This window comes from Andrena cerasifolii, chromosome 3 (genome assembly GCF_050908995.1).
Source record: "Andrena cerasifolii isolate SP2316 chromosome 3, iyAndCera1_principal, whole genome shotgun sequence".
Taxonomy (NCBI): domain Eukaryota; kingdom Metazoa; phylum Arthropoda; class Insecta; order Hymenoptera; family Andrenidae; genus Andrena; species Andrena cerasifolii.
In genome coordinates this window covers 9,043,193-9,070,484 of record NC_135120.1, presented here as the reverse complement: position 1 = coordinate 9,070,484, position 27,292 = coordinate 9,043,193, and the positions used below count along the sequence as shown (strand labels likewise).

The 27,292-nt window shown below is 43.8% G+C and overlaps 1 protein-coding gene across 19 annotated transcripts in view; it reads left to right on the top strand.

Moving 5' to 3' along the window:
- The window catches only part of Rg (A kinase anchor protein rugose), a 359,505-nt gene that overhangs the window by 216,441 nt on the left and 115,772 nt on the right, over nucleotides 1-27,292 (top strand). For all 19 annotated transcript variants that reach the window (XM_076809081.1, XM_076809073.1, XM_076809083.1 and 16 more), the window contains exon 2: nucleotides 10,629-10,733. In XM_076809081.1, coding sequence (XP_076665196.1) covers nucleotides 10,629-10,733 — 105 coding nt within the window. The remainder of the gene's footprint in view (nucleotides 1-10,628; nucleotides 10,734-27,292) is intronic.

Here is a 27,292-nt window from a genome sequence, read left to right as displayed (position 1 = left end):
GCGGCTGGCCAGTGCCTCGAGATTCAAGCACTAGATTTCATTGCGTCGAGATGAAGACACTCGAGCCGCGAGTACGGATCAGATTAGTACGCGACTCGCGACCAGTGTGTCTCGTTATACCCCAGCCTGATAACGAGGGTTCGGAGGCGGCGAACAAAAAATGGAGGGCCATCGTAGCGGCGACACAAGGGATCTTCGGAGTCACGAGCTCGCGACCACCGTGCCAATTAACGCGAGTCGCGTCTAGGGTGTCTGCTCGCGGGCAATTTATTTGATCGTTTAATCGAGAAGTACGAAAGCACGGAATTGGCCCAGCCGCGCTCTGTGTGCGCGGATTTTCGCTGCTCCCTTCTGTATGAATCGACGCGGACCCGTTATCGCGTTAAAAAAATAATAGCTGCTACAATCGATACAGATGCCACCGGTGCAAGTGAATGCATTAATGCCGCTCGTTGTCCGTGATATTAATTCGAGATCGGATTTCACGGCGAAGCTGTTGTTTGCTGACTGATCCCACTTTCGAATAACAAACGTATGAAAGATCGGTGTTGTCATCGCTACAAGGGAACGAATCGCCCGTGGAAACAGCGTATCCCGTAACAATCGATCAACTGCTGCCCCGGTCATTCGCAATTCCCGCTGATGTTACTCTTTCCCACCCGCCTGTTTTCGCAATCGGGAATCTCGTGTCCGGTTACTTGTATTCGGCCGATATAGCTGCGTTGGAAGGTGCGTGCCCGTGGCGATTTATTTTTAAATAAATAGTAGAGTGTTGCGTATCGTTGCAGGGAAAAGTGATCAGTCTCAGGTAGAAATTCACATTCGCTGAATGAACGTTAGTGTCCAACACAGATGATATTCATTAAAAGGAACTGTATCATTTGCGAAAGCCATTGCCATTGCATTTGCGCCACTCTGCCCCAGTGTTTGTTTACCATTCTCGCTTTCAAGTTTGTCTCTCGTAACAGTCCACACTCGATTCGCTATCAAAGTGCATGTATTAATTACGGTAACAGAGCCAACTGACTAAGCGTTCTTTCAGTTTATTTATCGGAGCCACCGCCAGGCGGACGAGCCGATGAATAAACGATGAAGAACAATTAACGTGCACTTTTGCCGCGCCGAGGCCCAGCACCTCATATTTCATTCCACGTAGACATTTCGCGCTGACAGCCATTCGCAATTTGGGTGGCAACAGATGGAGGCGCGAGCTTGGAAAACGTTTCGCGCGTTAAAACTGCGAATGAAAGGAAAGAGGTATAAGGGGTCGTTTAAATTCAAACGGACCGAATAAAATTCCCCCCCTTCTCAAGCACAAATACAGAAATAGTTGTAATTAGCAATGTCTGGAGTTGATATTTGGAATAGCCTACTAATTGCGGCCTATTACAAGCTCGCAGCTCGGTTTCCAGTTAGCAACAACGCTCACAGCTCATTCTATGCCATGAAACCGAGTAACTGCAGTGCCAGCTAGTTCTTTTTTATTAACCCACCGCAACCAGAGCATTTCTCATCGCGTTCGCTGACTTTGAAACACGTAATTAACACCCGACTTAATGCAGATGAATTTTCACTCGGATCTCGGCGTGGAAAAAAAATTCTACGAAAAGGTCGGATCATCGCGGTTAATTACACTGTTCTCGACGAAACTTTTCCACGTTTGAGTCCGTTGGTTTAATACATTTATCATCCACTTCTATATTATTTCACGTGTCGTGCTTTCCGCGAAAATTTTGAATGCCAGCACGTGAAATTGAATTTTAGTTTAATATGTTTAATACGTTTCATGGAAGTTTAGCGTTCTCCCATTAAGCTCTGCAGCTACGGCGCTGAAACGAACTCGATTGCTGGGCCGTGATTAGGGAAAGCTTCTTATTTCGTCGAGAGGAGTGTCTTATTACTCGTCTACGTCTGATAAATGAAGGAATTCGCTCGACAAGGAGTCTGGCGCCGAGAAGCTGGTCGTGGATAATGAAAAGGAACTCTCAAATGGCCGATAAATAAGTCGATGTGATTCGTCTTGTTTCTTTTATATCGCGAGGTTTAACGAATGGAGTTATATTAAATGTCGATGGAAATATAGAAGCTATGAATCTGAGGAATACGGAGGATAGTGGCAAGAGACCTGGGACGTAGCTTCAGACAGGAGTTCGACGTGTACGTGCTTCCAGCGCGCTGTTCTTGCGGTGACGAAAGCGAGAGTGACACGCAGTCCGCGCGACTGTGCGTGAAAAGTTGCATTAATTAAGCAAAGGGCTTTCGAGTGAGAATGAGTGGCGACGCGGCGCTTCCTAAGGGACAGCAGACGGCGAAGGACCCTGGCGAAACCGAGTACCAGCAGGAAGATAATACTCGGAGGATGACGTAGATAGCATTCGTCAGAGGAACTTCTGAAGTCTGTGACACGTGCCACTTGCTCCAGCCCTTATTACGGCGTCTACGTACACCAGCCTCTCCCTCCCTATCAATTACTCGGCGTAATGAGTTGCATTGTCTAGCCGTGTCGAGCAGAACTCTTTGGGAAACGATCCTGACAGAGAGTATCTTAGAAATGATTTCAGGAGAAATTCTCCCATAGAGCTACATATTAGTCTGATAAATTCTGCTCAGGTACATTGACTATCCTCAAGATTATTTCGAAGAGAAGAAGTTAACTTCGGTGTATTCTATACAATTTTCACCTTGAATATTCCAATATAACCACCACATTCAGCCACACATGTTTGCTCTCGAAAGATAATTATGGCCCGTTGTACCCTCATCAGCGATTACCAAGCACAATTCTCCTACCACCCAGTGTGCGGACCGTTCAATAGTACAGAAGGATAACTTCGAACGTTTCGCAAATACACAAGCAGGACTCAGAATTTCTCGACACGTAGACGCGGAGGCTTGTGAGTGCTCGAGACCCGTCGGATTGACCCGAACTCGAACATTGTTCCGAATGCAAATCGTAGTTTACACCGAGACCCCACGGTCGAGACGCTTCCCTATCATACTCTCTGATGCAGCCTCGAGGACGCCAGCAGGCGTCTCGATCTAGCACCGTATTAATCCGAACTCGAAGGCGGTAGAATGCTTGCGTGGCAGACCATCGCGGTCCAATTCTACTCGAGACTTCCTCTCCTCGATATCCTGATTCGTGGTGGCGCGCATGGATCCTCGGAGCGCCGCCTAGGGTAATAATCCTTGCGATTCTCGCTCACAGAAGTGATTTCAAAGGTTCCGAGAGTTTCGTTCTTTATTATAAAGCACAGAGGAGTGTTAAGGCGAGGTGTTCCTTTCATTTCCTGCCCTACATCGTCTTTCATGGTTTCTAATCAAAAGCCTCGAACAAAGACGAGAGCCAGTAGAAGAGCCGAAAGAGAAACAAAAGGTAACGGAATGGATAAAGAAGTTGATATTACGAGGCAACTTAATGCTCGCTTTTATAAGTTGTGTGCTTTCAGCGGAGATGATCAGCATCGGTGCAAGAAACGCGACAGACTTTTTCCAAGGGTTGCACATTTTTCCCCAACGTAAATACCAATAGAACGATTTTAACTTTCTTCTGCAACGTGGCCGCGCTTAACGACGAAAACCATTAACAAGTCTTCGCCGTCACGCTGATGAGCCGACGTCGTTGAGCAACATCGTTAACTCTTGCCCGATATAAACCAGAGAAGATAGAGTCTCCATTTCCTTGGAAACTCGTTAGGCTTTCTTACTTCGATCTTTGAAAGACGCGATCGCCTTTCGAGACCTAGCGCCAGTGCGAAATATTCAGGAGTTGCTGTAATTATCTATCAGTAGAGAATACGATGTAACCGATGCTGGTTGAGCGAAAGATCCTGGGCGCAGCAGACAATGCGTCTTTTCCCGCGCGATGTTAGCGGGGAAATTGAAAGTCCAGAGGGAAAGTCGAGTATTCACCGACTGTGCAGCAAAGGCATGACTCGGGCCGGCGAGAACAATGCTTGTGAACTTAGAGCTTGTCAAGATGGCGGCCTAATTAGGAGGAACGGCGGCTTAAATATGAATGTTGACCGGGGTGGGAACGCTGATGTAAAGGAAAAGAGACAACCGAGAGGAGCCGAGGGTTGTGCGGCTCACCCAGTGGAGCCAGCTCCTCGTTTCTCTGCTTCTACTTCGTCTTCCTCTTCTTGTTTCAGCGCGGAAAAAGTAACATCGGTGCATAATGCACCGTGTCTAATAGATAATTCATGTATGAGCTCTCGTGCACACAACCTCGTCGAGGAACATTAAACAAGGCTCGCGGAGGGAACGGCCTGACATTAGGAAAATGCGCAACGATGCACTCAACCCGATGAACCCGAGCGATGCTTTGCGATTATGGAAAACGATTGTATCTACATCGATTTTACATTTAACGGAATGATTTCGTGCGTCTTCGAATATTTCCTATCAAACGCAAACTATCAAGACATGTCCGGTAAAACGGAGCCAGATCCATAGTGGAGTTGTATTGATTCCCCACGAGCGCTAATTGCATTCGAGGATGAAGATTGATCCGGGTCTGACATCTCACGGGTTTCAGCAAATTGGTCACCCATCAACCGGCTAGTGGCTACCTGCCAATTTGGGGAGCCGATTAGGATCTAACGCAAGTAAATAGATCTGGATGCATCACCATGGAGTATCAATTACTCGAGAAAAATCTTGCACGACTTGAATCTGTTAGTTTTCATCATAGATTAGCTTCCTCCGGAATTTCTGATGAAATTGAACGAAACATGTGACGACTAGTGTTCCTTCTCGAGAGTTTCTCGAGAAATTTTATAAATGCTTGTTGCTTGTTTCTCAAGAAATACTATTTTTCTCGAGAAACTTAAGTCTGCGAAAATTATTATAAATCTTATTTATTTTCGGAATTAAATTTTTAGTTAATTCAATTTTTATATTACTAGTTAATCGCGAACGTATAAACACATCTACAATTTATAATAAAGGTTATTAGTAGCATTAGAACCTATATGAATTACAATAGAAAATCTCTGTAGAGAAGATTCGACATTATTGACTGGTGAAGGTGCTCTTAAATTCTTATTTAACAATTTAGAAAAATGGTATACCTACTGAATTAAGTAATGAGTTTCTTGTGGCTATTAAAGAAGAAATATCGAAAAGAAGAGACAAAACTATTGTATCCCTTATAAAATTATTGCATAGTTATTCGAGATTCTCTTCAAAAAGATTCAAAAGACGCGTTTGTCATTTAATATCCACGACAGATATGTATATAACGCCAAAATAACAGTAACCATGATTCTCCTGAAAATACTGGAAAATTTACGGGTCCTCAAAATGAAGAATTACCATTAAGAAAACAATTAAAAATAGCAATCGCAGAGAACCTCCAAGAAATTAGTATCAACCAAGAACACGATAAATTCTGGACTTTAATAAAGGAATTTCATATTTTTGAGTCCACTGGAAGGACACCTAATTTATCATAACTTTTGGACATGCTACATAGGATTAAGTCAACATCCATTCAAAACGAAAGAAAGTTTTCTACAGCTACAGATTTTATCACAAAAAAAGAAACAGATGAAAAACCATTTTAAAATAAAAAAGTAATATATCACTTTGCACAAATTTTGTATTAATTAAATAAATATATCAATTATATTTAATACCTGTTTTTTTTCATTTATACCAGGTTTGTGCAAATTAAACAGGAATGAACAATTAGTCAAATGTTTCTTGTGTTCTTGATAAATATTATCAACATTATTCCAAAAATATAAATTGTGTAATATTGTTTTCAATTTCTCGAGAATTCTCGAGAGGTATGATCTGATTTCTGATTTCTCGAGAAACAAAAAATATCGAGAAATCAGGAACACTAGTGACGGCCGTGCAAAGTGAAAAAATGGTTTGTTATTTAGAAAGAAACAAACGCTGCTGGCGAAATGTTTATTTTGGCACAGCTTATTGAACGATAGAAGAGAGCGTTGAAAAGGTAAAGAGAGAGAGAGAGAGATAGGAGGAAGGGAAGACTACAACAGGCAGGTCAACGGAAATTCCCGAGATCGCAGTTTGCAAATGTCCTGTCGAAATAACCTCTGGCACGCGGCCCCGCAGGGAATTTGCTCCGGGTACTCACTCTGGCAGATCGAGTGAACTCGACCTATAGAAAAAATTGCATGCACCTAGTTCGGCCGAGTTGAGTGGATTAAGAAACGGTATCCGCGAATTGCGTTAGTTTACAATGTACTGGAAACTCGCCGAGTATTTTTCTTATTACTAAAAAATGCAATCAAGCAACGTTTCTGAAAGAGAACTATTACTGGAAATGGAGTTATTCTTTAACTAGATGCTGATATGTTTTCTCGCATTGGAAGCGCCATTTAGCCTGTCCGAATCGCTCGTACCACTTGTCCGACCTTTCCTTTTGTAATACTACTTGCCAGCGGAGTTTACCATCCTTTATCCGTGCTGTGCAACATTATCAATCGAGTAACCATCAATTAGTGACGTCAACAAGAGTTACAGTGTCAAATCTCTCACCCTACCACTCGAGAGCACGCGGTAATTTAAATCCGATTAATGTAATGAATTTAATTGAATAAAAGCGCTTTATCGCCGTAGAGAATGCGAGGGTTTCGCGTTGCACTCGTGATAATACCGTGCATATGTGTTCCGTGCATTCGAGTCAGCATGAATACTACAAATCCAGACCGTTGTTCTGGCTGCACTTCCCGGGCAGTGATTCGCTGGAGAACTGACATCCTGAAACACATGTTTCAATATTCTTCTGCACACATCCTGGCCACGCAAAAAAAATCGTTTAAATACCTCTGATGTTTAAAGTCAATCTTCTATACGCGCTCCAGATCGGAATCTTCAATTCACCTTACCTTCCTAGAATATGATTTAAGAATGACGGGGAATTTAAAATTGCCTCCCGTTGCCAGTGCCATACTGCTCGCAATATTACAAAGAACTAGAGCAATTTTCAAACATTGATACTTCAATAGGAACCGACGCAATATTTTCCTCGAAACGGGCAGGTTTCCTCGGGAAGATTCAATTTTAACATTTGTCAGACAGCTTCTCTGGCTAACGACGTGCTCGACAATGTCGATAAAGTCAACGCGATTTCGTGAGCAAACGTGTAAGCTGTCAGTTCCTCCTTTTTTTTCCTTCTTCTCCTTCGTATTATTATTAGAAGACGGCACGAAGGAAAGAACGGACGGGTGTTCTCGAAGCGATGCATTCTCGAGAGGCAATCGAAAACCTTTCACAACGCGCAAACAAGCGTCGGAGGGCTGTTTCGAGGTAACTCGATCGAGACCTTCCTACGTGAACAGTGTGATCCAGTTTCCAGCTTGGTTTCGTACGCCGTCAAATACCGACAAGTTCGCCAACGAGGGTCGATCTTCCGCGGAAATTTATTTGCACCCCTTTGACCCGGGTACCGGCGTATAGTTAGCCCGTAATAAATTATGCTTCAATAACATCCTGGAACGCTCGAGATTAGGTATTGGGTTTCGCTAATAGCGCGGTATTAACTAAAGTTCAAACAGTTTCCAGTAACGATTACTGGCGAACGCTTTATCGGCGCACGTCGCCAAAGGGGAGATGTATCGTAAACTCTAACTGGGTCTACACGCGGCGACAACAAAGTAGCGAAATTGAATCGAGGCAAAAAGACTGATACGTGGACAGAATTCCGCGGAACCACCTGCCCCGCAGATTCTCGCACTGGAACGAAGATTGACATGGAAATTAAGAGACAGATATGTTTTCACCCCGCGTCTGCTACTTGTCGTTAGTATTTATTTCCGGGTAATTATCATTTTTATTGCGTTCCTCTTAGTCTCGTTATCTCCCCGCCGCAATGCACGCGTTTGCCAGAAAATTGCCAGCGGTGTTAACAGAATTATATTCCTAGCTCTGAATTTAACGTGGCCGCTGTTTTCATTGCTGTATAAGCAAATTTGACAGATACTGTACCAGCCGACTGTTTTCGGCTGACAGAAACATAGAAGGTGTAAAAGCAAGTGGTATCCAATTAGCGGTCGGGTCCGCTGGCCAGCCCTAATTCACCGAATCCCATTCTATCTTCTCCCGCTCGTCCATTCTCCCGCCCCCCTCGTACGCGGCTCGATCGCGCGCACATGCAAATGCACACGTATATCGAGCTCCATACGCGCGCACGGCTCTGCCGGGCATCCGGGGTTGTCGAAAATCGTACGTCACTCTGCTTTTTTTTTGTTGTTGTTCGTCTACGGTTCACGATTTAACAGGAAGCGCCTCCCTGCGTGCGCGTTCTCATGAACACGTACGTGGGAAAAGCAACGGGGCCAGCTGCAATCTGTTCGGGATGATAGTGTTAGGGGAAGGTGGGGTAAAACGGAACGCTTAACTTTGGAGGGTGATAACTTAAAATCGGGAGGAGAAAAGGACACGAGACTTCAACAGGAGTCTTCAGTGGACCTTGGACTATAAGAAAATCAAAGTCATTGTTAAGAAAAATCTTTGGGAACGACGGAAAATGAAATTTACCGGAGGTATTGAAATCTTCCCCTCGCTCAAAGACGGAACACCCACTCGAAGACCGTGTAAACGTACAAAATCTTTATTTTTATGATTTAAAATGTATTCATTTATGTTAAAATCTATAAATATATGTTTTAGGTATAACTATTGCAAATAAAATGTAACAAAAATATATATTATACGTATAAGAGAAAATATTTTATTAGATAACATGAAAATTACGGAAAATAATCAAATATAAATATAATATCGTAAAAGAAGGATAGATTAATACGGTTTGTATATTATTTTATGAACAAAAATCACATAGAAATGTATCATCTTCCTTTTCAGCACTGGTGCAGGCCTCATGGGCCCACCCTTTACACGCAGTCATTTAGTAAACATTTAATATTTACACTTCAGCGCGAGGTAAACAACTTTTTATATACGTGAAAATGTAGCGTAAGGACTATAGAATCCAACGATGTACTTGCCGCTATTAATTTTCCAAATCCAAGTACCGAAGAGTGGTCGAAAGTCCAACGCAATATTGAAACGTCGATACCGGAAAATTTTCCAATTCTCTTAATGGAAAAATAACGCGTGCAGGGGTCTATGGTCTATCACAAAATGCTACGAGGACCCTTTGGTTCCATGTGACGCGATACCAACTCATTCGCAGCTCTTATCTAACAGAAATATTGGTGTTCCGTTTTACCCACCCGTTCCGTTTTACCCCACTTTCCCCTACTTAAAGCTATTCAAAGGAAGCTGGTGACAGCAAGGCACCGCGAAGCCCGGATTCCGAAGGCTGCGACAAATCTCATTGGCGAAAGTTCGTTTCGTTACATCCGCCGCGTCCATTTTGGCGAACGTTCGGGATCAATACCTCCGACAACCCTTCTATTTTTCAGCACCCTTCCACCGCCCTTCTGATCCCCAGTACACGATCCCTCAGAATTTCGTGAAGTGGGTCGCATCTCGAACATGACTATACCGTCGAGCAGGGAATCGTCGGTACGGTTTCTCCCAGCAATAACACCCAGCCCCTCCGTTTTTTTTTTGCCGTGAAATTTATTTTTCTCGAGGGGTGCTCGTGAACGAGGACTACGTGACAGCGAAAGCTGCAAGTCACACACGCCACTTGGCCCTGCTCGGGAAGCCTGAAGAAACAGCCGCGGCTGTAGCTCCTCCGTGTTTCGGGCGAATGGCCCGCGAAATGAGGGGCTGGATGTTCGAACCTTTATTGCTCTGGTGCGTCGAAAGCGCGAAATGTCGGAAATTCGAGGGGATGCGTTGCGTCTCTTCATAAAAACAGACACATTTCATGTCCGACGTAATTACTTAGTAATTTAACTGTGACACACGACCGAGGGAGATCTAACTACTGAAGGGGGCGAATTTTATTCAACATCGCAAGGAGATGAGACGCGAATCACGCATACTTCCCTCCCTCGAAATGATTCCCGCCCCTATCTCGATAAGCCCCTCTCGGAATATGGTTAGCTGCTTTTTTTTTCAATTTTATAAACGGCTTCGCCTTATCCATGAATTTTTACGACCGTTCGAAGATCGTAAAAATTGCTCGTGACCTGGCGTCGTCCCCGTACGTGGGACATAAGTAATTCATGATCGATATATATCGTGGCCAGTATTTCGAGGAGGACTGGCAAAGGGGCGGCGCGGGAAAGAGCGTGATACTTTGCCGGAAATTACGCTCTCCCTGTGGAGACAGCGTATCCGGATCCGGCTGTATATGAACCCTCTCGATGTAAGAAGACACCGCAAACACACGCAGTTTCGTAAACTCTTCGGGCACGAGGCGATTTATAGGCGTTACATTTAGTACCGTCCACAAGTCATCGTTCCCCGTGGCCAGTGCGAAAACACATCAATTCTTTGGAAATTGTAAATTTTCCCTTCCGTATGATCATTTGGGTCACCTTCGTAAATATACCAGAGCTTTCGGGCTCGAAGTTCTGACCTTATTCTTTGAGCAACCCCTCCCAATGGACGCGACAAACCCTTACGATCCCTTGTAAGATCGTCTAATTGTAAATGTTCGCGGCGATCGTTTAGTAACAATGAAATGCGACGCGATTACTTGTTTAATAACACAAGATTCACTCTGCTTGCAGCTCGTGGGCGGTGAATTTGACATGGAACTGAATTTCGTGATTCAGGACGCCCAGAACATCAGGCACATGCTGGAGCTGCTCGATCATTGCCCACCCAATCTCCAGGTAAGCAATGGGCGTAACGTTCAGCGCGATCAAACTAATTATCCAACCGGGTCGGCTGTGTTATACACCTACCGCAAATTCGATTTCCCGCAAGGAGCCGGCGATCGATACGATCGATGCGTCACGCGGGTGCCCCGTAATTAGTTCCTCGAGGAGCCCCAGGTTTTTGTCTCAAAACCTCGCCAACAGTGATCACCGGATTTTCGAGGCGGAGGCGTTCCTGTCCTCGAGCTCGCGAGAGGGAAAAGGGTCGCGCACAAAGCTTCTAGCACGGAGGCCGCGCGAAAAGGGATCGAGATCTATTACGCTGAAAATTTCGCTCGGCAGGAGAAAAAAAGATACGCGGAGGAAAACTTTTTTCCTCCAGATCCCTCTCGCTGTGCATGCTCCGGGGATTTATCAGCGTTGTCAACAACGTGACCCGAGTCGGACGGGGGTGAATCAATTCGAGGTTTTTCCCCCGAAATGTCGAGAACGAACGGGAGGACGTGGTGAAATATATTTTTCTCGTTAAAGCGGAACGATGTCGAGTAATTCGCTGCCATCGGAGCCGTGATTTCCAGGGGAGGAGCACATTTCCCTTATTGAACTCGAAGAAATGACTCGATTCGGGTTTATAAGTCCAGTGCCTTCGAGTTTGCCAAAGCAACTTGAACGCCTGTTTCGAAAATCGCCGTGGAATCCCTCGATATTTTTGACAATTTCTCTCCTGTCTTTCGGAAGCGTTCGCTGAAACATGAATAATAACGCACGACAACACGTGGCGCGAGAGATATCGTTTCAATTTTAAACGAAGCACGAAAACGATGCACGCTTTTACCTAGCACGGACATATTGGTGCGCGTCGATGAGAGTGGCGTGAAAAAGCGGCGCTATTATGCGCTTCTGAAGCTGCTGCCTTCTGGCCTCGTTAAAGGTAACCATCGGAATGGCGAGGCAGAGACATAAGGACAGAAAAGTTTCGTAAATAATAGCGGGTCCTTAGTTGCCGCGTCAACCAGAGGAAAAGCCATTTACTCTTACCTCCGGCCTGCGGAACTTGCGCTAGCTGTGCGAGTGCCTCGCGAGGAAACTTTCGGTGTAAAAGTAAATAGAAATTTAAACTGTGTACACGGCAGAAGTTATAAGAACCCCGGCCCCCTCTCCTATCATTTGATCGCGTGTTCGTGTGGAGAAAACGTTGCCAGACTGTTACAAAGTTCTCAGTGGAAACTAATTTGTCAATGATTTGCAGACTTGTTGCTTTAAGGGGGTACAGGACCGTTGGACACTTAAAATCGATGTCTTCTTTTTTGTCGGATTGCTTTGGTATCAAGTAATCATTATACCCGTACTTTTCACAGTTCATTGTGGACGCGTTTCCGAGTAATTGCCAAAAAAATAATTGTCGGAATGTTCAAATTTGTTGACATTATTAAGCGCTGAAGATGATCCTGTGTAGTGCGCAGCTGTAGTCGGTGTACGTATTGTATCAGGTGAACCAATCATCTGATAGCAAAATGCTTTGCGGTGAGTAATTTCTACACCAAAATCTACAGCGTGGAACTTGACTGGCGAATTTAAACAAAAATTGTGAAAGTTACACAGGAATCAATTTTTTCCCACATTTTTACGGAAGGAAATCGTCTTTAATCGTTTATAAAAAATTGAACAAACATCAAATGTTGATGCGGAAATTACATTGTTATAGGGAAAGGAATTATACACCTCCAGTTAAAATTTCAAGTGAAAATATTCATTCGTTCAAAAGTTACGATGTACACGGTGATGTGCGGTTTTTAAAAATGCGGTTCCGAGATAAACGGCTTCCAAGTTAAATCCCCTACGCCAATACCGCTCTGTGAGGCCGTTACTCGGCGGTGCACCCAGTTACGTTCAGCCCTATAATTTCCGTAATTATTCGAATTTCCTCATGAAACTTTGTTTTAATGTTCACAAAGAATGACACTTTTATAATTAATGGTAATAAAAAAATCGATTTTTCGAGATTTCAGTAGTCCTGTACCCCATTAACTCGGCGGGACGCGCTACTAGGTAAAATTTACCACAGAGGCGCTAGTTGCGAAAATATGAAGACTGTTTGAGTTTTTGTTACAATTTTTTAAAGAACTTTAATAAAGATTTTAAGATATTTCATCAATTTTGTTTGATTCTTAAAACACTGTACTTTAACATAAAAATTACAAAGTTAAAAAAAAATATATTCTGAAACCGTGGTTTTTTTAATTTTGGGTATTTTTGACCCAGTAGCGACAACTTGTGTTGCAGTACGGGGTGCGCCTCCCGCCGGGTTAAGAGCATCTGTTGCAATGATAAGATGGCAGGTATATAACAGGGCAGCGAATAGTTCCTTAATTAACAATATAATACAGTTGCACGAAGCAGCAGCGTCAATTTCCAATGTGATCTCGGTAGTATTGATTGTGGATTGATATAATCTGCTAGAGATCGGTCTCCGTCGACCTCAGGATCCCGTTCAAGCACACCCCTGAAATGTTAATACTGTTAAGGGAGTTTCCACGTTGCTACCTCTAACTGTACATGGCGGCTGCCTGGATATGGGTGTCCCCTATGTACCTACGCCAAATGTCCGCGGAAATACGTACACAGGCATGTACACGCAGCAGAGTATCCGTGTCATTGAAATCTAAGCCAGCCGTGACGCAATGTATCTGCAACGTGTTGTCTCGACGGATATTTCGCGTATTTTTCCACTGTGCAAGTTCGGCAAATAGGGAAACAAGTGTTTCCAGGGCTCAAGGCGTTGTCACTTCGAGAGCATAAATTCTCAGTTGCTGCTATGTCGAGTGTACTCGCGGTGTCAAGAAAAAGCAATAGAATTGCAATCACCCCCGATCGAATCTCCCTCTGGTTAAGTCTTCGTGGCATTTACGGTTACCTTCGTCTCGGAAGTAGAGATTTAACGTTCTCCAGAGATACTCGGAGATTGAGAAATACACAATTAAATTGCGAGTAGGTACATTGCTTCGTTATTTACCGATAGATTCCTTAGGCCGCGGGAAGGTCTTCGAAGGAGCAGTTAAAATGGATGAGCCATCGCCTTGGCAGTGAAAGGGGTCAGGAAAAAGTTGCTGGCTGTGATCGTACAGCAGAGGAGTTAACAGCTAAGGTGAATGTCCCAATTTCTGCTCATTTAAGAGGTAACTCGCCATAAAGAAGGTGTAAAAAATTTATTTGCGATCAAAATTTGCAGAGTAATTGATTAATTCTTTAATAATAAATCAACCAGTTCAAAAACTATTTAAGAAATATATTTCAAGGTGTTTAACTATTAGTAATTTGTAATTAAATATATAACAAGTGCAACACTCGCGTAAATGTTTAAATAATTTAGAATTATTTTGTTGCAACTATAGTACAAACGTAACGTATATAATTATAAGAAAAATACGGAATGAGCAGAAATGGGAACATGAGCAAAAATTGGGACATTCGCCTTACCATGAAGCATCAAAAATCGTATTGAATCGTTTCATCAAAGGGACCCAATTTTGCCACCGAACCGATACTTAAATCGAGTCCCAGCCCGGTTGTATGCCGACGTACAACACGGATCGCAGTTAACACCATTTAGGCGTTATTCCCTGAGATACATGCAGTCACCGCTGTCCTATCGATGAAATGTAAATTTGGATAACTGCTTGCAAACGTCATTCGGCCCGGGGCAACCTGCAACCGCTGTGTATCTGTCTCATGCATATGCCTCATGCATAGGCGAAAGGCAGCAAGCTGAGAACTCCCCTGTCCGTTCCCCGTGCGCTCGTTTTTAAGACAGAACCGCGCGGCGCGTTTAATATTCGTCAGCGGGGATGCAAATTGCCAATTAATTCTGGCAAATTGTGACAAATGCAGGGCAGCCTGCGCCGAGCCACGTCGAAGCTGGGATGGTTTGAACAAACATTTACGCGTACGCGCATGCCGAAAATAGAAATCTATCCTGTTACAAACGGCCGAGGAAATTTACATGCCGGACAGCTTGACGCGAATAAACCGTGAAATTCGAAACAGACAGCTCGGTATTCGAGTCCATGTGCACGGTGTATTTATCGGAACAATTTGACGTCGATAGCCGAGCCCGGGCAGATTTAACAAGTTCGCGATGTCTGGCGAAGTCCATGAATTACTCGCGACTCCGGCTCGCGAACTATCGGCATGATTTAAGCGTTATAACTTGGATATCGCCGGATTACCCAGCAGCGGCTTTCATAAATTTCCTCCGTGAGTTATGGACGCGTTCGCCAGAACGGTCTCTCCCAGGAAACATGCACAGACTACATGCCGCTAGAACGCGTCATTCTTCCTCGAAAAAGAGAGGGGACGAGAGGGAGAGAGAAAAAAAAGGAAGGATTCGCATTCCATCGGACAGCCATTTATCAGAATTTGGAACTAGACTAACAAAACACAGACGCGACCAGTAACGCGTTACATAAATCTACAATGTTGCGCCATCGTGGAGATTGGACGGCTTCCAAATACTACCCCTGACAAATGGAAATATAAATACCAAGGTGTGCATGAAGCTGCGCGATCAAATTTCTTGATGAACAATCACGCCTGCGTGTACCTGAACGAAACAGCTTTGCCTGATCAATGTGGGGTATCTGGACTGTTTTTCCCCTGTTTCTAGCCAGTTTATCGGGTTCTTAAGTAGCCCTAATTGCTCTTGCACATTGCTACTGCAAGAAAATGTTAGGCACGTGCTGCTAGCCACTTCTGCCGCTGGCCTGCGCATGCAAATGAAGTCCCAGCCCCGAAATGAAACGTCGAAGGTAAAATCGATTATCGCGGGGAAGCGCTGTAATGCTATTAAGCAACAAAGGCCGCAGACCTTAGCTTTTGCCCGACGCATTAATTCTACTCGGTGAATTACGCTCTGTCGGGTGCAATGTGCATTTCATTTGCTCCGACGGCTAATTAATAGCGCGAGTTAGGTTACACTCAGGAACTTCGATTGAATGCATCGAATTCGACGAAGGCACGCCGGCGAAATTGGATGAATTCAGGGTAGACTCGTGTTTTAATCAGTGAGGAATTATTCTCGATAGAAGCAGGATTTAAACGCCGAAATCACGTTCAGATGTACAGAGAAAAATACGGTTAAAAAGCTTACGGGAATCCAGGCGCTGGACACAATACTACAAACATCACACGTATGGTTATTTCTCGAATGAAAAGGTAGTTAATTAATCGATATGACATTTTATTGTCTCGACATGGGAACGCAAACCCACTGTTCGTTTTGGGATATTCCGCTTAGCAGTTATCGTTTGTTAGAGTTAAAGAAAAGTACGATAACAAATTTTGATTGCCTGCGGCGATTTGTGTGTGTGTGTGTGTTTTTTTTTGTTAGAATCAAACTGTCCGCCGCAATGGTGCCTTTACGAGGAAAGTAAACATTTGCGGTTAGTAGTGGAAAATGAATCGCCGAACAAACAAAACATTTTGTTAAATACCTTAAATTCCTGCCTTTTTTAATGTTGACATTTCACGTGAGCAAAATATTTGTATACGCGGACAGATTTTGCACGGTTGAAGGGAGAAATTATTACTGGCGCGGTGCTACGCCAGATGTTTGTAACAAATAACGGAATTTATTCACTGAGTAAATTCATGCCGGATCCGTGAATTTTAAGAATATTTTTCTTTTGTTCCTGACTCTATGCGTACTGCAATAACGACTTATTCGCAGGTTTCGGAATACTATTTATTATTAACGCCTGGCTAATACCAAGCGCAGCAAGTTTCGAAACGGGTCAGAAGTTTTCGTTAAATTTTTGCGAAGTTACTGACGCTTGCATTTATTAATGTTCACCAGCCATCCGTTATTCCGCGAAAGTTTCGTTGAAAACCCTATCGTAAATCATGCTGCACGAACTCGTGTATCTTTCTCAGTCACGTGAGCAGATTTTCCCACGCATTTTGGATAAATTTCGCGTGTGTTGCAGTTGATGATGATTAAGGGCCGCGGTATCCAAATATTCGTTAAACACGAACAGCAGCAAACAGCAGAAATATTCAATTCCCTCAGATTTATGAATCGTTATTGAAATTTTTGATAGATAAAAGATCAGAGTAAAAGAGCCTAAAGGATCTTAATCCAAAGAATAAACTCACAATCAATTCGTACGTTATAAAGACGTTTAAGAAAAATAATAATAATAATAATAATATCGATATCCTCGATAGACAAAAGAATTAAGATGGAATCTAAATCGCCATTTATTTTTCGACGAGCTTTTTAAATGTAGGGGAATGCTGCAACGTTATGGGGCGTGTTCAAAGGAAGAACGGCAGACAGTTCTGATTTGGGAGTAAATATTCATCTGCATGGAAACCCGCAGTGGGTTCCACAGCGACCGAAGAAAAGTAATTAAGGTCGTTCTTACCTACCCGTCGCGCTATCTGTTCAAACACTACCAACGGCGCGACCTCGTTATTGTATAGAGATAATGTTAATATTCTGCAGCGTCTCAAAACTACATTTTTAATTACCTTGGGTCCTGGCTGCGACACAAATTGGGGAATGAGTGTTAGAGGGACGTCGTTAAAAAAGATTCTTACAAAAACTGATTTCCTCAATTTCCTTGCCACCATAGGACTACAAGGGCGCAGATAATTTTATTTTGAAGGAAAATTAACCGCTTTATCAGCTAATTTACCTTTGAGAAGAGAAAGTTACAACGTTACGCTATCGAGGCCAGGAAGGGCCGTCAGCCTATTGTCATGTTTATGTAGAGGACACGCGTCTGTTTTTCGTCGGTGCAAGCGTAGGGCTGTTGCTCAGTCATATATTTTCGACTGCTCGAGCCATCTCTTAAGCCGGAACTAAGGTTCCCAGGGATTAAGGGTTCCACTGGGGTGGCCTGCATCGACTTGTTTAGACTGTCGCCAAAGCATCGTAAAGCTATAAATTAAGTACCGATGTTTCGAGATTTGGAAAGTTCCCGTTCTCACGCCTCACAACCACCCTCGAGATTCACACGCCTTCGCCAATAGACAGTTTTCGTTTACCACCTCTCTGTTACAACTCCACCAATAGTTTAGTTTTGTTACAGCGCCGTCGAGGCAGAAGCAAATTAGAAACACAAGAAGAACCATCGAGCTCTGCTTGCGAGCAGAAGACTTTTCATAAGACTTGTACGTCGCGAAGATATGAGAACATCTCCGATAATATTTTTGTTGTTGAGTTTCTTATTTCAAATATAGACTAAGTATTGTGCTTTAAATTGTGTGCAGTGTTTTTCTCAATCACCCTCATTACGCGCTTCTGATTTTGGAACATCAGTTTTCAAATTCTTGGGCTCTTGCACGATATCACAGTGCAGGAGAAGTGGTCAGAGAATCGTGAAGATTTACAACCTTCGACCAAAGCGACGCTCTGCCATAACATTTACCGCGAAATCGAGTTAACTGCCTTACGCTTTTATTAGCAGCAATGCTCGTTACAGGAATGTTTCAAAGGTATTTCAAACGATTGCTTTGTCTAATTTTGAAACTCGAAAGTGGCGATATGGAGCTTTGGAATACTCATCATATATAGTACAATTTCAGATATTCATCGCCACTAAAGTCAATTCGGTTTTATTTCAATTCTAACGAATCAGATCTGGGACGAAAGTAATCTATTCATCGTTCGCTATTTCTGCAGCTTAGTATTAACTATAAGTGTTTGATTTCTCTTTCTATTTATACAAAGTGTAATGGAAACACCAGCCATAACTTTCATGGATGAATTCACGAATCTAGATCCATAATAATTTGTCGAAGGAACAACGTGTGTTAAACCTCTCCCTTGTTAATCGAGAAAAGTGAAAACGAAGAAAATCCATACCAGGCTCTCTCTGCGAATCTCCGCCAATTCCCATTAGTATATTCATTCGTGAAAGCCATGATCATTACTTTTTTTACAGTCTGTGCAGGTTCACGTCGCCCCGCCACTAACAATCTCGCGGCAACGCGCTGTAACGGGAGTTACTATGAAGAGCTCTATTCAAATAACGCGGGTCCTCGAGCCTCCGGTTGCCTGAACATTCCTGGGACGTAATCTAGTCGACGACGCGATTGTGTGGCAAGAGAGCGCGCCTCTGCCACAGAAATCGTTCGTGGGACAACGCCCTAGCGCGTCGCGACGCCCCATTCCCGCTAGAATATTCGCCTCGAGCCAAAAGGGCGAAAAAATATGCCCTGGGTGTCCTGTAACGCCGTGAAATATCCGTATCAACATTTCAGCTGCAACGGCGCGTCGTGTTTCCATCGTTACTACGTTCCCCGCATCGTGGTGTCCGCAGAACAATTTCAACGTTTCAATCTAGCGTTCGTCGGATGCTTCCTCGACTTAATTTGCATAGGTACACGGGTGAATCATATGCGCGGGATCATTGGAATGCGATGATGACGGTGGGCGAAGCGAAAACGAGAGAAGTAGTGGCGCGAAGTCGTACAGAGCCAGACAGAGTTCTGTCTGACCTATGGCGGAGCTTATTCACTTGGAAGTTGTTCCGCAGGCTTTTGACAGAGTTTTCTTTCGATATACGAATTCGATTACTTACTCTAGATCTTTATGAAGTCCTTAGTACCTAATTATGTTGAATTATGCTGAGTTAGTAAATATTATTTGCTAAATAACAGAGTGAGATCGTTAATAGTAGCGAGCACAGCTGAGAAGAGATCGAGTCGCGCGCCTCAGCAGAAATATGGAAGCCATATAGACCAGCCAAATCATGACAGATGACCTCCCACACCTCCGTATCAAAAGGGGAGCGACCGTCTCCTATTAGATACTCCCAATGTGTTATACAAAAGTGAGACAAATTGAGCTTAATGAGGAACGATTTGTTAGGGGATACGGAAGGAGGGAAATATTCCCGGAGCGTGGTATCAAAGGAGAGCCACCGATAGTAGTCCACCCGACGATATAGCGAGTTGGTTTTGCGGTGAAAAACGACAGCCAGGGCTGCAGCGCCGCATAAACAACAGGAGTAGAGGAGCAGAGCAGTGTTTCGAGGGTGGGTCCGCCGGCCGTGCTTCCGATTCCGAAGAGCCATGCGTTTCTCGGGCGAATAAAACGGAGAAGCGCGGAGAAACCGAGGGTAAAAAAGAAAAGTCATAAAGTGTAGAAGCTGGCGATAAAGATAGTGTTTTATGTTCCATTATTGTACGTTAAATTTCAGTTAGACATTTAACCGACTATTTACGGATCGCTTTATCGAATGAAATATAAAGATGCTTCCTTTGCTGCCACTGCAAACACAATAACTGACATTCATTGAAACCGAGTCTTTGTTAAAATCAACATTTCAGTTAAAATTCAATAGAAATCTCCTACCTTCTCCCATGTTTCAATACACAGAACTCGTGCCAACAGTTTTAACGAAAATCCTTGCTAAAACACCTCTGCCAAAACTCACCCCCGCCCTTCCACTCCCTGCGGAACAAATGAGCCGCGCTGACAATGAGTTACGTCGGAATCGAATAATTACGCGCAACGGGGACAATCATCGAGGATTTGGAAGAGCCCGGCGCGTGCACGCCCGAGTCTACGTCGATATGCTGATGAAGATTTAGTTCCACGTTCACGCTCCTCTGCTCTCTGCCTGCGGGAGCCGTCTACGTGAACGATCCTGTGAAGGAGGCGAGGCTGTGCGCCCGGCGTATCCTAACTATCTTACCCTCTGTCCTCGTCCCGCGTGCCTTCGACCTTCTATGCACTTTGATCCACGCTTTCTCTCTTCCCTGCTCTTCGTTCGCCCGTCCCTTCGCCTGATATCCACCTGCAGGTATCCCCGACATGCTGCCGTTCCGGCATACTTCGCGACTCGCGTGAATCCATCGCGCTGGAAAATTATTCCCGAGCTTCGCCCTCGAGTCCCGTGGATCCCCCCGGCGCCGATCTGAGAGCCAGCAACCCACGAAATCGCTTGGGCGATAACGCGGGGGCCGTCTGACGTCACGCTCCCGATAACTCAGAAATTTCCGTCGGCCTCTGAAACCGAGGCACCGGGCCGGAACAACGTTGAACAGAGAGCTTTGCCGCGTTTAATGGGGGGTTAGAATTATCGGGGCATCCGCCTTCCTTTCTCCCTGCCGCCCTCCCCCCCGCCGCCGTCCTAAATGTGACGAGTGCAAAAACGTGCGGCCGCTTGCCATTCTGCAGGGAAAGATCGATACATCGGGGGCGGTTCGGTCTCGAGGATGAGACAAGGCTGCATCGAACGACGCTGTGGTCTCTTTGCAGTATAGTAATACTCTCTTAGTCTCGTTGACGCCTAGGAACCGGTAATTGTCCCCCGTCGCCGCGATAATGGGTGGAAAGGGTGGAGCCGGGAGCGGTGAAACTTTTACGAGGACATTCCGCGTTGCACCCTTGCGGAAAAATTGATGAAATTATTCACCCTGAGAGGATAAATACTCGTAAACTAAGCGAGGCTAGAGTTGACGGTTGGAGGAGCTTCGAGTTCAATCTGTTGATTTAGGAGAACCAGCATCGAGGGATAGTCCAGTGAATTGTTATCAAAATTATTAGTTGATTAAAGATTTACTCGATGACGCAAGTTAAATACACACCGCCTTAATCAACAAGGGTTGGAACACAGTACGAATTAATTCCCAATTCAACTGCGCGGTGGTTATCAAATTACTGCGACTAATAACGTAGCAGATGATTATTAACTTTACTGATAATTATGCATTAGCGCGGATTCGCGGCAATATGCCAGATATTGTAATTTGCACGAACGCAACTTTAGCAAAGCTATTGTAGTGCTGGACGGGGTAGCTCGCGGTTTTCATTTCGCGCAGTCCGTAAACAAATGTCTGTGAATTTCGAAAATTTGCAGAGGTAACTTCAGATTTCAAGTGGACTAATTAATATCTACATCGGTGCACTGGGAAGGTACATGTAATCTGTAACGATGAACTTTTAAATAGACAAAATTCATCGTAACGGAAATTATCTCCACGGTAGGACGGTGTCTGTAAAATGTTTGAATCTAGGTCCGATACTGTTTAATCCTTTTATCAATGACAACTCTGAGGTAATTTTGCACAGCAAATTTCTACTGTTTGCTGATGACTTAATATATCACTCTATTCGGTCCCCTATGGATGCACAGCTTCTCCAGGAAGATCTATCTAATGTTGCCTTGTGGTGCCACACGAATCGTATGCAGCTGAACCTCTCTAAATGCCATGTGATGCAATTCCACCGCAGTTTATATATTAATATTCAGTTTGATTACAGCATTAATGGGAGGTTTCTGGATTCTGTTGATTCTATTCGTGACCTAGGAGTTATCTTCTCTGCCTTAGCGGATTTTAGAAAACACTATACTCATATTAGAAGTACAGCCTCTAGAGCCCTCGGTTTCATGATGAGAGCTGCCGTTGACTTCAGGAACCCAAATACGCTTAATACTTTTTACACCACCCTTGTGCTTCCTCATTTGGAATATTATTCTAATCTTCTGAATCCTTACCATGTCTGTCACATCAAATCATTGGAGAGCATCCAACACAGATATTTGAGATATGCAGCCTACAAATTGCGTATTTCTAAGCTTATTTGAATTTAATACCGCCCAGAGTGCTGAGGAATACTCCACTATTTATGCTGCGTAAACATTCTACTACTTTTGGCATGAACAACTGTGTTGACAGACTGTGTAGGATCTCAAATTCTGTTGCGCATTTAGTAGATTTCTTCTGCCACTCATCATACTCTTTCAAGCACTCTGCGAGAAAGGCGGTTAATTATTCTCGTTAACTCCTATTTATTTCCATTGTATATTTTCTCTTATTCCTTTTGCTTGCGCTATATCTCGGCACTATTTCATTTTGGCTTTAGGTGTACTTCTTTGTGTTTCTACTTTTTTATAAATACTACTCCTCTACTGATCTTTTCTAATCTAACTATTCTTTTTCTTTTTCCTCTTTCTCTTCCTCGCTTTTTTTATATGTTTTCTATTGTAAAGTCTACTGTGCAATAAAGAATTATTATTATTATATATATAATAATATACACAGTAGACTTTACAATAGAAAACATATAAAAAAAAGCGAGGAAGAGAAAGAGGAAAAAGAAAAAGAATAGCTAGATTTGAATAGCACATATAACACTATATAAATAAATAACTAGCTGCGAGTTAAAAGGAATTTGTACGTGTACCATAATTTTTTGGAAACAGAAGCCTTCGACACCGAGCGATAGGTGACTCGACCAGTCGACGTTTAAAAATAGCCGAACACTGATTTTACAGTAAAAACGAACGACGCTTTTCATTTACTTGCCCCTCTGGAGGAATGCCTTGACCCGCCTCGATCATGGCCCTGCTTTATTGCCAATCAGAGGCCAGGAAGAGAAATGGTGCTCGTGAATTCGCGAACGAAATGAAGTGGAAATTCCGCCGAGGGCGGTCTCCGTTCCTTTCCCCTTTGAACGTTCGAGGAGAAACAGAAAACGGCACGGCCTGCATCCGACGTATAAGACTCGCTTTTGATTAAGAGTCGACGCGATAAACTTTCGAAGGCCTGCGAACTTGCGTGTACAATCGACCCCCCCTGCCTGTTTTCCGTCTGCTTTTCCACGGCGTCGCTCTCAAACGACGACCGGGTAGAGACTTTTCTCCGCGATACACCGTGAAGGGACGTCACGGTCCGCTGCGCGAAAGAATCGTTCCGCGCCGTGCCATTTCGCTTGATACCTTCTCTTCTTGCACGCGCATTTTCATAAATCACTTCTGCGCGACGAATCCACGCCTGCACGGATACTCCCCGCTGTCCGCTTTGTCTATAAAAAATGTTCCACAAGTACGAGCGAAAAACTAGGGGCAGCTGAGTCTAAATTAAAATGTTTTTGAACAGCAATTTTCCTTGAAAATATGTTGCAGAAAATAGGAAGACTTCTTCGTCAGTGGTTTCTTTATTAAAAGTTTCGATTGCATTAACTTCACCTCGAACCCGACGAGAAAATTGCACGCAGACAGCGCAGAGCCTTAATCGGTATAATTGTCTCGCAATTAAATTACATTCAACGGAGCAACGAGCGCAATTGTTTAATAACACTCGTGCGATACCTATTTCCCGTCTCTGTTCCGAGGGTTAGGTTTAATTAACGTTATATTATCTGCGCCAGGGTTAGGTAGATACCCCGAAGTTTCCGGGCTTCACGCGAACTTGTCGGTGCTTTTAATTTAATGCATTGTCTCTGGACGGGGCGCGGTCCAGAATAATAATTCATTACCAAATGACCTAAGAGAGGCTCTCCGTTATGTGAGACGCCTCCTCGGGGACGCTAGTAAGCCACGAGAAACTTTTCCACCCTATTTCTCTGGAGATTGCCTTTCCCGTTATTCCCTTGGTTTTTGTTTGCGACGTCCATTCGCTTTTACTAACGGTGCCGTTGACAGCGCGGGGAAAGAAATTCCGGTGAATGCTTGCGATTCTTTCAATTCTTTCGGCGTTTTAAAAGATTCATTTTGTTACAGGGTATGGTAAAAATGAAGCGTTGACTTCTACTCTCGCGTGTCAAACTTAAACCTCCGATCTCAACTTGCTCGAGTCTCAGGGCAGTCGGACTTCAAAGACATCCCTCACAATCCTGTCTGGAGCTTAAAACTCCCCGATGCCGGGAACTCAAAAATATGTCTCGAAGAAACGACAATCGGCTCGACGCGAGTCTGCCTTCGGGAAATCCCGTCTTTATTTGGCATTCACCCTCGCCCCCCCCCTCTCCCTCCCCGTTTATAAAGTTGCATTTCAATTTGAGAAAGGGCGGAGGGAGGCAGCGACAAGCCTGGCGCACGAAATATCCGTCAACGTGCCCCGAATCCTGAACGGCGTTCAATCTTATTTCGGTTTATCTCCATAAATCCCCGTTAAAATTGAACGCGCGAGATCTGGGCGGAAAGCCTCGCGCGACTGATCGCCGCGAGACGCCACGAAAATTTCCATCTTGCCGAAATTGACTCCAACGGCGGGGGAAATTGTCGAGCCTTGAGTGGAGGGAAACCACGACGAAATATTTCAACGCTGAACGCACCCACCAGCCTGGGACTCTCTGGCTTTTTTTTCCCTCGTGTTTATGGTTATGGTCTCTTCTTGATTATAATTTTAAATCAGCTCCACTCTTGAGAACTCGCCGCGAACGAGATTACTACGTTATCGCGGCTTAAAGCGACCACTATTTACCTAAATTGCGAATGAAGATTACTAGAGATTCAGCTAACATAATTGGTTTTGTGTTTAAGAAAGTCTTTTGTTGCCGCCTGTTAATTTGTAAGGAGCCCTTTTCTTTTTATTCTCCACTGTATCTATTAGAATGTAGCAATCGCGGAACGTCGTGAGTCCTTATTTAACCCTTCGTTGTCGCACCTCTTTTTTCGATCAACTTTCACATACCTGGGTGGCACACACCCAGAACAATTTTTCAACAACTGACATTCTTGTCTGAAGAATCTAATCGTTATGAAAAAAATCATGGGTCAATTTCAAGGTCTGTAGAATGTATTCTAATAGTTTTTTTATTGAAATTTCATCACAGTTTTTGTAAAAAAAATCTAGGTTACCATATGTCGAGAAAACACGAAGAAAATCTTCAAAAAATTGTAACTTTTACAAATTTCAATATTAGATGCTGCAAATCTACAGAGTTGTTGTTCAGCTATAATATTTTGAGAGAAAAAATAGTTTGTAAGTTGGCTTTGGAAGAAAGGTATTTATTTTGCATATAGAAGATACAGAGCTTCAAAATCAGCTTATGGGTGGCTCACACCCAGAATGTCAACGAAGGGTTAACCTGCAATTGTGAGGTATGTCTAGGAATATTTCCTTTACATTTCAAGACGTTAGGAGGGGCTGCTCGCATTCTGCATGCGATATCTTCTATTTCTCCCGATCCTTTTCATTAGCCAGCCAAGGAAAAGTTCCTTTGACTCTGTAAACTTACTTTGTTTGTTCACCGCGGAAAGATCGCAGTATGTTTATGCAATTTCCCTTTGCTGGTGGTACTTCCTTTCAGAAGGCCATCTATTTAATCTTCAACATTCACTCGTCTGGTTCTAGGACGTCATACTTAAGAAGGATTTTCTTCGCCTTGTTCCTTTACCCCAATTGTACCTCGTTTGAGAGATTCTACATATTTTTTATCAAACGCAAGACATTCAGTCGAAGCGAATAACCTCTTTTCGCTAGTTGGAGAATCAAAAGGTTGCGAATGAAATATCTATCATTCTACGTTGTCAACGGATCATAAAAATAGCACACACTCGACCTCCCTTTTCACGTCCTTGTCCATGTGAAGAATTGTCCGCTCAGTCGCCGGAATTTTCTTTTATACGCGGCAAAGTGGAAATTCTTTGCAGCGAGCTTGCACTCTATACATTTCTCTAAAAGTACTACTTTTCATAGCAGTCAGCTCAGGATATTATTTCGCCCATAAATGCATCGTGCATGATTAATCGAAGCTGTTTAATCCGTGGTATTCCACGGATTGTCCGATTCATTCGAACGAATGCACACGCTCGGGCTCGGTCGGTAGCCCTTTAAAATTGCGGTTTTATTTATTCTGCGGCGATTTAACGACCCATCAGGTGTAAATTATTCATTCATATATTCCACCGCGGGCTTCAATTAAATTTGCAGCTTGATGCTTACGAGATTCCTTTTATTATTTAAAATAGCGTAACCACTGAACTTGGAAATTAGTAGAATATAATTTCGTAGGCGAGTGCACTTACTGTTTACCGAATAATCAGGTGCACGGGCTTCCCCGGAGCTGTAGCACGAATGAAACGAGTTCTTGAAAACTTTACCATCGAAAACAATTCGAGCAGTTCCCTTCGATACTCGTAAAACGGAGTCTCAATCTCCGATACTGCGCGCGTGGGTAGTTTCGTTCGATCGCGTGGAACGGCCGGTGCACAAGATTGCCGCAATGCCATGAATCGAGACATAGATCACCCTACGTACGGTACTTTCCACGAGATAGCCCGGCCGAAGGTCAAGATACGTAAGAATAAATCCCCTTGATATATGGAGTCGATAAGGCCGTGATGAGGTGATGAAGTCGGGAGAGACCGACCCACAGCTGGTCAGTGCTGCGTGTGATAGCTTCTCGTTCGATTGCATTCTGATCGAGGCAATTCCATCGGTTCTATTACCCCGAAAAGTTACCAGAACACTCTGCTCACTCGCACGCGTGCTCTCCGCTGGAAATGCAATCATCACGATTCGGATACGGTGGGTGGAAACTGAAATAATTGCACTATAACTGTTTAACAATAACAACATATATTCAACGACTAACGAAGTGAATACAAATGTCTAAAGAGCACGAAGCGTTCGGTACGAAGTCCCGCAAGGTTGACGAACGCCCGAAAATTAACAGACGGGGAAAACAAATTTCCCACGCACCCCAATGTTACGGAAGAGGGCACGCTGTCTTTAGGATTTCACTGGAGCTCTGGCAATCGTCACTTTATTGCCCTAGCCTCCAAGCTCGACCACCCGCAGTAGGCACTCGAGCAAACGACAGTTTTAGGTCT